Source organism: Aspergillus welwitschiae, assembly GCF_003344945.1.
Source record: "Aspergillus welwitschiae strain CBS 139.54b unplaced genomic scaffold BDQ94scaffold_45, whole genome shotgun sequence".
NCBI classification, from domain to species: domain Eukaryota; kingdom Fungi; phylum Ascomycota; class Eurotiomycetes; order Eurotiales; family Aspergillaceae; genus Aspergillus; species Aspergillus welwitschiae.
The window spans coordinates 69,707-82,675 of record NW_020798739.1 but is presented as its reverse complement, the minus strand read 5'-3'; the positions used below and the strand labels follow the sequence as shown (position 1 = coordinate 82,675).

At 48.1% G+C, this 12,969-nt stretch overlaps 3 protein-coding genes across 3 annotated transcripts; 1 reads left to right on the top strand and 2 right to left on the bottom strand.

Annotated features, from left to right (window-relative positions):
* Window positions 1-26: 26 nt before the first annotated feature.
* BDQ94DRAFT_97381 (uncharacterized protein) lies at window positions 27-3,661 on the bottom strand. The gene is made up of 3 exons (XM_026776953.1): window positions 2,941-3,661; window positions 2,449-2,848; window positions 27-2,341 (listed from the first exon to the last, which is right to left on the bottom strand). The coding sequence occupies exons 1-3, from the start codon at window positions 3,180-3,182 to the stop codon at window positions 140-142; spliced, it is 2,844 nt and encodes a 947-aa protein (XP_026621449.1). The 5' UTR covers window positions 3,183-3,661; the 3' UTR covers window positions 27-139.
* Window positions 3,662-6,212: 2,551 nt separating this feature from the next.
* Window positions 6,213-8,290, bottom strand: rad7 (DNA repair protein Rad7, protein; the record flags this gene model as incomplete). Its single annotated transcript, XM_026769618.1, has 4 exons — window positions 6,213-7,228; window positions 7,389-7,554; window positions 7,610-8,143; window positions 8,246-8,290. The coding sequence occupies 4 exons, from the start codon at window positions 8,288-8,290 to the stop codon at window positions 6,213-6,215; spliced, it is 1,761 nt and encodes a 586-aa protein (XP_026621448.1).
* Window positions 8,291-8,978: 688 nt separating this feature from the next.
* On the top strand, window positions 8,979-12,515 carry BDQ94DRAFT_162793 (DNA repair protein RAD16; the record flags this gene model as incomplete). The annotated part of the gene is made up of 11 exons (XM_026769617.1): window positions 8,979-9,027; window positions 9,157-10,070; window positions 10,122-10,451; window positions 10,503-10,611; window positions 10,673-10,747; window positions 10,799-10,857; window positions 10,919-11,139; window positions 11,195-11,241; window positions 11,290-11,416; window positions 11,470-12,222; window positions 12,284-12,515. 11 exons carry the CDS (start codon window positions 8,979-8,981, stop codon window positions 12,513-12,515), a joined length of 2,916 nt encoding a protein of 971 aa, XP_026621447.1.
* Between the last annotated feature and the right edge of the window lie 454 nt (window positions 12,516-12,969).

Below are 12,969 nucleotides of genomic sequence, written 5' to 3'. Positions count from 1 at the left end.
TATAACTCCTTCAGGTCCCTATAAAGAGCAGAGGACTTTGATGGCAAAAGCACAGCCAAGCAAAAATAAGCGAAAGCATAACATGCACAGGACATGATACCCCTGCTGCGAGGGGGAGTTATGTCAATTGACCGCCTGTCTAATGCACAGCATTCAACAGATCTCCAAAGCTCGACGTTTCTTTCTTCATCTTCCAGTTGTTGCGTTTATTTTCTCGTTTCTTCATCATTTCGGCCCAGCCTTCATCATCGTCCTCGTCATCTTGGTCTGCACCAACATTCAGCTTGCTAGCCCTTATTGGTTTGCTATTACTTGGCATGGGACGGTGGCTCATCTGAGACGCCTGTGGTGCCGCCGGAACTGCAGCTGAAAGCGAGGACTTCCGGTTTTCATCACTCCACGACTTCGGTATGGACGGGGAGCCGACATTTCCTAAGTCGGGTTGTATCGTAGAGACGGGTCTGTAACGAGGCGCCAGACCAACATTACTGCGTTCCGATGGTGCAATAGACGGCGCATACCCTTGCCCAGCCGGAGTGCTTGGCCTGAGGCCCCCAGATACATGGGGCATAGCTGCACTATTGAGACGGGAGGAGACATTCGGATCAAGCATGCTTAGCGTCCGCTGATCGCCCGAGTACCCAGCATGGGGGTTATTCATATTGCCAGCTGAGGGCATTGAGGATGGGCGCGCATTCAGGTTGGCACCTAGCGTGGGTGGAGGCCCGCCAGGTGGCATTAGTTGGGTGCTCTGTCCGCCCTGCATGTGAATCATCTGCTGCATCCATTGCATCTGCATCTGCACCATTTGCGTCATCTGCTGAGATAACTCTATCTGCGCCTGTTCAGTCGCGGAGATCGTTGGCTGAACGCCACCGGCATTGGGCGAGCTTAAACTCATCATTGTGTAAGGTCTTGGAATGCCTCCAGGGTGAACAGGCGGCACAGGCATCCCCCCTTGATAGTCGTACATGGCTTGGGTATTAGGGCTACCTCGCCGCATTGCTCTTGCCCGCTCCTCCGTGGCAATGACTCCTACTAGGCCTCCGGGCGGTAGCGCAGGCGAAGGTCCACCATGGACCGATGCTCCTCCTCCCAAGGCCAAAGACTCTCTGTTGGATTGGTTGACCAGACTGGCTCCGAAATAAGGGTCTCGCGGCAAGTTTCGCGCAAAAACAGGCAGGCTTCCACGATTGTTGGGATCCCTTTCTGCAACGGAAGCAGGAGACGGGGAAGACAAGTATGGTTGCTGGAAAGACGCCCGGAGGTTAGGAATGGAGCTAGATGGTGCCAGGCGGCTTGGGGGGCGGTTTCTGTTGGGGAATCCGTGAGCTGCCAGAATCCCCAAAGGAATCTCTTCGTCATCGTCACCATCACTGCTTTTCCCACTCCCCAAGGTAGTTCCAGGTTGTAATAAATTCGGCGCACTCTTACTAGCCTGATCCAATTCGGTTCTCATAGCTGGCGCGGGCGATTCCTGGCCGGTCACCTTCATCATTTGCTGTCGATAAACTGAAAGATGAGCCTCTTGCTTGCGCCGCTGTCTCTCGGCCTCACGGTCCTTCTCCACCTCATCATCGTCATCGTAATCGCTCTCAGCGGAATTCTCACTCTTCGAGGCATCGCTGTTCGACCGTCTGAGCTCTTGCTGCTGACGATAATGTTCGAATTGGGATGGAGTCATAACTTTATTCGTAGAGGAGACCGTTACCGGTTGTGCTTTTTCGTATTGTGCAGCCAAACGGGCATGGGCTGCAATCGACGGATCAAGGTGATCTGATAGCACAGGAGAGCTCAGTGAGTCTTTCTGGATAGATGCCCGGCGATCAGGATGAGAAGAATTTGCCCCAGGTTGGTCAAACAAAGGACCATCATTTTCCGCATCCGAAGCCCCGTGATCAGCCATAAATGGTACTTGTGAGCTCCTTTTAGAGTACAGAGATTCCATGATTAATTTCGCGTCCTCATCTTCAACAGGTACAGAGTCCCGTCTGTTAGAGTAAACCCCGCTTCTCCGTAGACCTTTGTCCGCTGTCGTTCGAGGCTTTGCCAAGGAACGATGGGAGGTAGTAGCCAAAGGCGTAGTACCGGGCAGAGGAATAGATTTGCGCCGGTCTCCAACGGAGACTGGATCGATATTGCGTTGGTATGATTGTGTTGCCGGTTGTTCATTGGGTGAATCGAGTGTGGTCAGAAGGCCCTCCTCCGAATGTCGGCTATCCCAAGAGTATGGTGATGGCTCAACCTCCCTTGAACGGTCAGTATCAATGGGGGTAGGGCGTGAGACCCTCTCGTCCTTTCGAGGCAAGGCATCTGGTCGGCTAGAAGGTCCGGATGAGTCCTACAGTAGAATTTAGCTTGGCGCTGCATTGCTTCACCGGCTTGGCGATGCAACAAGGAAGGCATGGTATTGAGGTACTGAACACAGAAAAGAAAAATCCATCTTACCAGGTCTAGTGGCTGATCAAGAGAAGAGTCCTTCGACCCATAATAGCGCTTCCCAATATCACCGAACATATTTTGAAAGTCGTCGTCAATTTTTCCAATTCGAAGTTCTGTATCGGGAAGCTTTGGTGGTGTCGCAGTGCTTGACGTGCTTGTTGTCATACCCCTGCTTCTAGAAGGACCCGGTGTAGACGGCTGAGGCGGAGGTGTCGGGGCAGATGCCTTGGAGAATCTTCCGCCGAATGAAAACGTGCGACCAGCTGCGCGAATCGCACCTGACAGAGGAGGGATTGGTATATCGTAGAGGTTCCGAGTGTGTGGCGACTGTGATTCGGGCTGTGGCCCGTCTGTTGAACGGCGTGTTGATGTGCGAGGTCGCGCAGATGATGTACCTTCGAATGTACTTCCACCACCACTCAAGGTCAGCTCAGCCACTCCTTACCGGGATGGGGAAAAGGGGTAAGAAATTCATCGGGCGAAAGAGGGGGCTCATACTGATGTCTTGCTGGTTGAGAATTATGCAAAGCAAAGATATTATTGTCATCCTCTGAGGGGGAATCCAAAGGTTGACCTTCGCTTAAGCGCTTTGCCACTAAATTCCCATCGCTGAAAGACTTTTTGTCGCCGGTCGGTCGCTCAAAGACTCGAAATGATGACTGAGTAGGATTTTGCACTTCCTCTAGAGCATTGCTAGACGATTTTCGACGGGCGAAGCCCTTGGGAAGCTTGATTGGCATTGGGCTGAAACCAAGGCGACCACTAGTGACGCCGGAACCACTTTTAGAGAAATTGAGGGCGCTGCCACCGGCTCCAAAGTCGACGAAAGTCCCAACCCCTTCTCGGCTGCGTTACTCGATTCCCATAAACCGGGATTCCGCGACGGGTGGAGGGAGGGGAGGGGTTATGGGCTTGGAAGATTCTGGGCCTGTCCAATCCGCACGGATTTCGATCGTAGCGGGGCTTCTGGTCAAGAGATTGCCGGGAAATGAAGTGAATGACGTGAATGGGCGAAAATAGCGTCCAGAGAATATTGTGGTGGATAAGGATGCTTTGAGCTCACTCAGGGGGGTCACAGGAGAAGATCGAGAGAATAGGCGAGGTGGCCTGAGAGAAGGTTTCTGATACACCGTATAATCGATCAAGAGCAGCTAGGACCCTCTGATTCACATGCGGCCAGCGGGGCTTAGAGGCTAGCAATTATGATAAATTAAGAAGGGCCATAGGTACGCATCGGTGTGGATTCCGGTCGTTGTTGGCGAGGATGGGGACCTCTCCTCCGATCGGTTTTAGAAGGGTAAATAAAACAAACCCACCCGGGAGACCAGAAGGGGCGTGGATGGTGGATAAGTTTGCAATGACAAAGGCGAATTTCCTCTTGTAAGAAACGCCGAACAGAAGCTGCAACAAGAGCAGAGGACAAAAGGAATGAGAGAGAAAGAAAAAAGAAGAAGAAAAAAAAATTAATAATAATGATGATGATGATAATAACAATAATAATAATGAGACACAAACGACAACAAGAATAAAAAGGAATCAGGGGAAAAATCCAATAGAGTGGTGGGCAGAATCAGAACACCCAGGGACAACTCGGAAGGGAAAAGGGGGGGCGGGGGAAGGAAAGGAAAAGGGCGCAGATCAGTCGGTAATCTAGTGAGTTTGATAAAACTGAATGGGAAAGAAAAACTACGCCGGACTAGTTCAGGTTATCTACTTGTTGTTAAGTACATACTAAAAGTAAGCCTGATGCAAATTTGGCGTAAATAGTGATCGTACTACTCCGTACTACTAGTGAATAGTACTTCGTAATTGTAACAGTAGTGGTAATAACCATGATTCATAATAATAATAGCAGCGGCGGCAGCCGCTGTAGTGCTAACTAACCAGAATGAATAAAGAGGCCCAATTGTTTCATGAAAATGATGGGAGGGAGAAAAGAAAATTTTTTGGAAAAATCCTGTCTACCTAAGGAGTAGAAAAGGTTGGTTAGCTTGAAGAGGAATAGAAACAAGCGGCATCCACCCAAGGACCAACCGCTCTTCCAATCCCAAGACAACTAACATCTTCCTCCTTCTGTCTTTCACTCTCACTTTCTCTCAGCAGACCCTGGGGAGTGGATGTGGAGGGTGGAGCCCGGCGCGTTAGTCCGGCGGCGAGCAACCCCAAATATAGTATCTCTGACTCTGACTCTGAGTCTTCCGAACTCTGAGCGGTTAGTGAGTGAGCAATGCCAGCCAAAACTCAGTCGGCACCGCCGGTTTGGTTGGTCAGACTATCCCAGATTGAAACCTCTACCTGGTTCAAGACTAATAATAAACTCCTAGTTACTTATGTATGACTATCTACTACGTACTATTAATGCCGCCTAGGTAGCTGACAACCCTGTCTGGCTGGTATCAATCTAGACCCTACAGTTACTAGACAGGTAACGTGTGTTCCTTTGCATTTTAGCCAAACCATCCTGGTGTAGGAGAGGTGCTTGAAAGAAACGGGAAATGTACATTTAACTCTATTTCCTCATGTCTTTTCGCTTCTCCAAAACGCCGAAAGAGGCAGACAGAGAAATCAATGAAAGGTGGGGAGGGAGTTGGTATCAGGCCTAGAACTGGCCGAGGTAGATAAATTGATACGGACACGGTCCGTTCCAAGGCATTCCACCATTCCACCGCCGTCAAATGTCATGTAAGGGGGGCCAACGACTAACCACCGCCATCCGACGTACCACCTGATGGCTAAGGCATTCCTTTCTCGAAGTAGATAACTCTTCTCTTACCGCTCAGCTATTCCCATCCATTCCATCACCTTTCAAATCTTCTTTTTCGGCGGCCCACAGCTAACCTACCTTCTATAATACTCAAGTAAGTACTAGTCGTGCTAATACCGATTTCTACCTGTCAGATTGAACATCTCTCATTGCCCAATTTCGACGTTCGGAGGTTGGTTACTCTGCCAGGTAGCCGCCCACAGTCAGCATTACTATAAAGATGCTACTCGATCAAGCTGGGTCATTGAGTGCAATGGTGCTGGTAACTACTTGTGCAGTATTCTCCATGTCATTGAAGTATCCACTACGTTGATATAATAATAGTCAGTTGACTACTCGTGTGTAATAAATGACTTCAGCCATGACAGTACAAAGTAGAGTGGTCATATCCCTCAGTGACCACTCGATACACCCGTAACTCAGAAGTATATACTGTAGTATTATGTATTGTACTATTCAATAACACATTCCCTTATATCTGCGCTATTATTCCTCCGGAATCTCGTACTTGAAAATCTTGGCCTTGCTAGACTAATCCAGGTGCTTGATCTTTCATAATCTCCGGCCGCATAGTGGGTTGGCATGTCTGCGAGGCTGTAGTTGCCAGTACCCTTTGGTCACATGTAGCTCCCTCCATCTGATTCCATCTTAAGTTGTAGTCGTCTACGGCTCCTTGTAACCGCCCGGGCTTCGGTATTATAAAGACGCAACCAAGCACTTGCCGATTACAATGAATTCCATTCCCCAACCAAGGAAGCTTTTGTGAAACATGGGCCGGAATTGGTTCATTGATACAGCTCGCTATGCCCGTTCCATTGACATGCTCAGTCTACGGAGACCGAAAAACAGCAAGTGTATTTGACCCTATTAAGTAAGAATTTAGCAAACAAAAACTGGAAAGGTAGATGAATTCGACATTCGCGTCGATATCAAAACGAGTGAGCTGTTCATCCTTCAAGGCATGCAGGGGCGAGGGGTATAGATCATGCAGAGCTTCCAAGCTTATCTAGTAGTGATGGCCCTGAAGAACAATGGGGTCTTGAGCTTTTAATCCGCCAATCAAAGCAACTCCGGCCGGAACCTGAGCATCTCGCAAGTTGAAACAGGCAAAAGCGACCAATTTCTGGAGTTTAGGACAGCACTGAAAGATTCGACCAACAATATAGTCATCGACGACTGTATGGAAGGACACATCTATCTCCTCGAGATTGGGGTATCTTTTCCCGGCCGCAAACACTTCTTCAAAAGCAGAGCGGGACACGTGGCGACAAGATGCGATGTTTAATTTCTGTAGCCCGGGCCCTGAATGGTTCATGAGAGCCATAAAACCTTGGGATGCAAGGCCAATTGCATCTACAGGTCCGTCTGGGTTCGAATTATCAACGTCTCTCGTAGATGAAAGATCCACAAATTCCAGTGGTGGGTTGTCCCAGTCAGTGAAAAGAGTGACGAAGCCTTTGTCACTACACACTGCGTTGTCAGAAAAGCGAAGTTTCGTCAAAGTGCGGCAATTGACATGTATGATATCCAAAAGACGATCATCTGCGGTAGATAGCCCCTCCAAGGACAACGTCCGCAAGCGTGGGCTGAGTTTTGAAACTGTGTTGAGCAGGATCTCATCACATATTTCTTGAACAAAGTCCAAAGACAAGTGTTGTAAAGATATCAGTTGGGAAATGGCTTGGAGAGAGCGATTGCCCATTTTCCAACACTGCTTCAATTTCAGACGTTGAAGCGATGTGCACTTCCTGCACATCACTTCCACTGTTTCATCATCCAAAGAGGAATCGAGATTGGATAATTTGAGGGATTCCAACTGGGGTCCCAATTTTCGGAACAGCTGCTGCCAACACTCATCTGATATCAAATTTGCGGCATCTAGCTGCAAGCGCTTGATCTTCAAGTTGCGGTCCAATAGGTATTCGACTACCTTATCTTTCAGTTGACCAGCAAAGCGAAAGTTCACGTGATACAGATTGGGCATGAAAGCGAAGATTTTCTCGAAGTCCTGTGTTTCAAGCTCTGTTGCAATTAGCATCCTCATGTCTTGACACATTGGCATGAAGTAGGATTGGAACGAGCTTGGTATCGAAAGTGGCGGGGCAAAGAAGAAAGGCTGGACAAAGCTGGTAGAATCAATCGGAAGGGAGCCAAGGAGGAAGAAATGAAATCCAGAACATACTTGCAGCATCATAGATATCAATAAAATTAAGCTCCGACCGAAGAAATAAATTAAGAGTTCTTGAAGTCAAGACACGCCTCTTGCACAATATCTGACTTAGACGATGAAGCAGTTGCGGGGGCAAATCTCCAAACTCTTCGATATCGTTAATGTTTTCGGCTACTTTCTATAATAGCCGAAGGTTAGCAAAAGGTCATACTATTGATCAAATCCTGACTTACCTTTGTACACATCTCCGCTAAGCTTGGAGCGCCCAATTGAGCAAGCCCATCGAGCAGATTACTTTGCTTCTGGCGACGCCCGCTCCTTGGTCCCCGCCTATTAGCTTTGGGTTTCTTCCCATCATCCGCTAGCTCCTTAGAACATCTTGCACAGAGGAGACCTCCACGGGGACCAGCTTTGCTGTAGGGGGTTACTGTAAAACGTTTACCACAAACCTCACAGTTCTCGAGCTGATATGCAAAGGGCTGAGAATCCTCGCACATCATCTCTCGGGCGATATCATCATCATTGTCAGAATCGCCTGTGCCTTGAGCCTTACGACGAGCAAATTCTTTGCTTTTCTTGATCTTCGCGAGGGCGACAGCCTCTTTCCTTTTCCGCTTTTTCTTGTCTGCTGCCGACTCATCCGCATTTTGATATTCATCATCATTGACATGATCAGTTTCTCGTCGTTCAACAGCTGTCTGACGTTCAAATTGCCTTAACCGTGTGAGGTGGTCTTGCTGAATCTGAGCAGCAGAGATGTTGTTCGACTGTAGATTATCATAAGCTCGTCAGTGGTGGGGCTTCCAGGAGAATCCGCAAATGGCCGGTGGAACAGCGGAAGCAGGAACAGACAGGAACTGTTCACTTACAGCCAAGAAATCGGTCAAGGCAGAGTGCCTAAATAGTAGTGGCATTAGTAAAGGCTGTGGATGATGACAGGGGAAAGATAGAATCTATCGAGAACATACGGGCCCCTGATCTGATTCCTTGTTTGCCTTCTGTTTGCCCTGAAATTCTGTTGTCAATGACCGATATATATATCTTCAACGCTGAATCGAAACACAAACATTTTTTCCAGACTTGATATGATATCAAATCGTAGATGATTATAGCTGATGAAGCGAATCTTTTACTGGAAGGCGTCAAGATGGCGACACTTGCAGGTCACAGGAACCCGTGGTGATTTCGCGTTCCACTTAACGCGAGAAGTCGACGGGCGGGCTTATCGGCTTCGTGTTCGGCCAAGGGGGAAAGATAACAATTAAATTTGAAAGCCAGATTGAGGCCAGGCAACAGTCAGCAAAACGATGATTTGGTGCCTAAAGTTGCTCCATCAAATGGCTAGATCGATGCAGTGAAACCTTTTTTGGGAGCAAAGAAAATTTTTTCCCTCGCCCCAAAGTCCCATCATCCTGGCGCTTTATTCCGATAACCGCGGCCAAGGTACGGAGTACACAACCTCCCCTAGCTAGAACATCCCCGGGTGGCGCTGCATCGACCGTTTGCCTCACTTTTCGCCAGATACATCTGTGACAACCATCCAGTAATCTCCAGCTCATAGTGGTTAGCCCTCACAAACATTCGGTCACTTGGTTCACCGTAATGGAGAGGAAATCATCAACTACGAGGAGGGGAATCACTCCACTAGCCGGTGAGGTCTCTTTGTCGTCTCCCAAAGGCACAACGACGCTAAAAAGAAATATTTGCATTCCCCAAATGAGAATATCACAAATCAATCGGAACTTTCATTAGCAATGACTGACATTTTGAGCACTACCAGATACCTCGTCCGTACCTAGACGAACCTCTGCGAGACTCGCTAGAGCATCCTCAGCAGCTTATGCTGGGACCCCGAACATTTCAGAAAATGCAGGTGATGCCATAGGCCGGAAGCCTACGGTGGAAGAAGGGATGTCTTATAGGAATAGACCATACTCTATCGAAGTTGCAATACCTTTGAGGAGACCTCCGGTGTCATCTTCCTCTGTTTCTCCTCTTCCAACCGAAGATGTATCTGGCGATGAGGATATAACACCTGCATACAGTACTCCAGCAACCAGTATAGCCGTCACACCTGTGGAATCAGATACAAATCGACCGAGAAAGAGGGTTAGCGCCTCTACACGTGCCCAGGAATTACGATCGAGTGCTATGTCTTTACATGCACCACGAGGATCAAAGAGGTCACCAGCAGCACTATCCATAAGCCATCCCACATTGCAAGATTCTGATGCAGTATTGGCCCAGCATCTTCAAGCTCAAGAATATCAAGAACCACCTTTTAAGTTACGAAGGACTTCGAGACGGCTTCAATCCAGAATGAAAGACTCGGCTGAAGAAGATAGTGTCATCGGGCTCGATTCTGACCACGATGCATATGAGGATCTATTTAAAGGACCGATTTCTTCGCACGGGGTGAGAAGGTCTCTTCGATCAGCTAACAAGAGTAGTCTTCGTCAGATATCCCCTATCGATATGGACGATAGCGGATCAGACGACGATCAGCTAACTGACATTGAATCGGTCTCTTCTGTATCTTCCTCAAATGAGGATGAACTTCTAATCCCACGAAGGCGCTCCAGGGTTGGAAATACGCGGAATGCTAGAGGCGGAGCCGCCACACGAGGGATTCCACGCAGAGCGGGCAGAAATTCTCGCTCAGAGCCAGCAGAGACGGAAAGGAGGGGGTACCGTGTATGTTTCTCATCTTGGGCTATCTTGCGCTATGTCTGACGAAGCATGCAGGCTCTTAGAGAAAGACAAAAACTCGAAAGGCAGCACCCATGCGTCATCACAATGTGGGATGATTTGAAAAACACTCCTCCGATAAAGCCGGTAAGGGCAGAGCAGCCTCCGGGTATATCGAGAACACTCAAGTCATTCCAGCTTGAAGGCCTGAGTTGGATGATTCAACAAGAAAAATCACATTACAAAGGAGGATTGTTGGGAGACGAGATGGGCATGGGCAAAACAATCCAGGCCGTGTCCCTTCTTATGTCTGATTACCCCATTGGTAGGCCATCGCTTGTCGTTGTTCCTCCAGTTGCTTTAATGCAATGGCAATCAGAGATCAAAGTATGCCCGTTAAAACCCTAAAGTCGTAGTATCGCTAATGCATTGGACTAGGCATATACGAACGGCCAATTGAATGTGCTCATCTACCACAATTCGAATTCGAAGGTCAAAACTCTCACAAAGGAGGATCTTCTGGCTTATGATGTGATAATGATTTCTTGTACGGTGACCCTAAGGAAATGAGTCACGGGCCCTAAGAACTGACATGACATAAATTCCAGATTCTGGTCTCGAATCAATTCACCGCAAAGAGCTGAAAGGGTGGAATCGCAATGTTGGACTCATCCAGGAGAACAGTAAGAGGTCATGTTGTTGACCTAGAAGACGGTCTATACTAACCAGGAAAGGCGTCATTCATTCTATTCATTATCACCGCTTAATCCTGGATGAAGCGCATAGCATCAAGGTATAGTTGGCCTCTCTTTTACAGTGCCGTGTTATCAAGCATTGACAGCCGGGGTCTGTAGCAACGTACAACTAGTGTCGCCCGTGCATGCTTTGCACTGAAAGCAAACTACAAATGGTGTCTGTCGGGTACCCCTGTCCAGAATCGGATTGGGGAGTTCTTTTCTCTCCTTCGCTTTCTGGATGTCCGACCATTTGCCTGCTACTTTTGCAAGCAGTGCCAGTGCCAGCAGCTCCACTGGTCACAGGATGCAGCAAAAAAATGCACTGAGTGCGGGCATAGGTACGGTCCTTCATCGCCTACCATGGGCAAGTAGCTAATGTCTTCACTTATATAGTGGGTTCAGCCATGTTTCAATATTCAACCAGGAAATCTTGAATCCTAGTAAGTTGTGTTTCAATGTACGCCGAGACCTCACTAACACTCCGGGAGTCACTGAAAGGGATAATCCGGACGCCCGCAAGGAAGCATTGTCGAAGCTACGCCTTATAACTGATAGGATCATGCTACGGCGAGTAAAACGAGATCACACGTCTTCGATGGAGCTTCCACCAAAGCGGTTCGTAACCTCTCCGCCTAGGTGTACTAAAAACAATATTAACGTTATTACAGGGTTATTCTCCATAACGAATTCTTTGGAGAGATTGAACGTGATTTCTCCCAGAGCATTATGTCCAACACGACGAGGCAGTTTGATACGTATGTAAGCCGTGGTGTCATGTTGAACAACTACGCAAACATCTTCGGCCTTATCATGCAGATGCGCCAGGTTGCGAATCACCCAGATCTCATTCTGAAAAAACACGCAGAAACCGGGCAAAACGTACTTGTATGCTGCATTTGCGACGAACCGGCGGAAGAAGCAATTCGTTCCCGTTGTCATCATGAGTTTTGCCGAAAATGCGCCAAAGACTATGTTAGGTCGTTCGATGTGGGCTCAATCGTCGATTGCCCTCGGTGCCACATCCCTTTGTCAATCGATTTCGAACAACCTGACATTGAGCAAGAGGAAGAGTGCATCAAGCAGAATTCCATCATCAACCGGATCCGCATGGAGGACTGGACATCGTCAACCAAAATTGAGATGCTTGTTTACGAGCTCTATAAATTGAGAAGCAAGAAGCAGACACTGAAGTCAATTGTCTTCTCCCAGTTCACCTCGATGCTACAACTTGTGGAATGGCGTCTACGTCGAGCTGGTTTCAACACCGTCATGCTCGATGGCACTATGACGCCAGCACAACGCCAAAATTCTATTGAATACTTTATGAACAATGTCGATGTCGAAGTGTTTCTGGTTTCCCTCAAGGCCGGCGGTGTGGCTTTGAACCTAACCGAGGCCTCGAGAGTTTTTATCGTTGACCCGTAAGTGGCATTGACTAACAACGGAAACGAATGTCTCCCTCACTAACTCTACTGGTGCTAGGTGGTGGAACCCAGCTGCTGAATGGCAGAGTGCAGACCGGTGCCATCGCATCGGCCAGCGCCGACCTTGTGTCATAACTCGCTTGTGCATTGAAGATTCGGTAGAATCTCGAATTGTTCTGCTACAAGAAAAGAAGGCCAACCTGATCAACGGTACCATCAACAAAGATCAAGGAGAAGCTTTAGAGAAGCTCACCCCGGAAGACATGCAATTCTTGTTCAGAGGATCTTAGGTTAGGTCAGGCAAAGGAGGGGTAGAGAAAAGAAGGAAGAAGGGGAACGAGTGCCTAAGAGGTATAGCTAAGTAAGTTAGTTAAGAGAACAGAACAGAGGGGCATAAGTGGAGGGCAGTGACTAGATCATAGCGGGGGTTATTTTTGTGATTTTGCTGGGAATTTAAATAACTGGGACGGCGTTCTTGGAGTTGGGAGACGGGGGAGAGAGGGAGGGAGGGTCCAGGTACAATCTCGGATCTCATATCTTAATGAAGTCTACATTACGCTCTGGAGCCTCGGTATATACTCTACGCAGTTAAAGAAAAAAGAAAAAGAAAAAGAGCAGGAGGGGCTCCAGTACGAGTAGGTTATTTTTTATTAATTTTTTTTTCTTTTCTTCTTTTCTTAGTACGAGATTTTAGCTTCGGGATCCCCCTGGGGGTCAACCAAACAAATCCTCTGCAGAGCATTT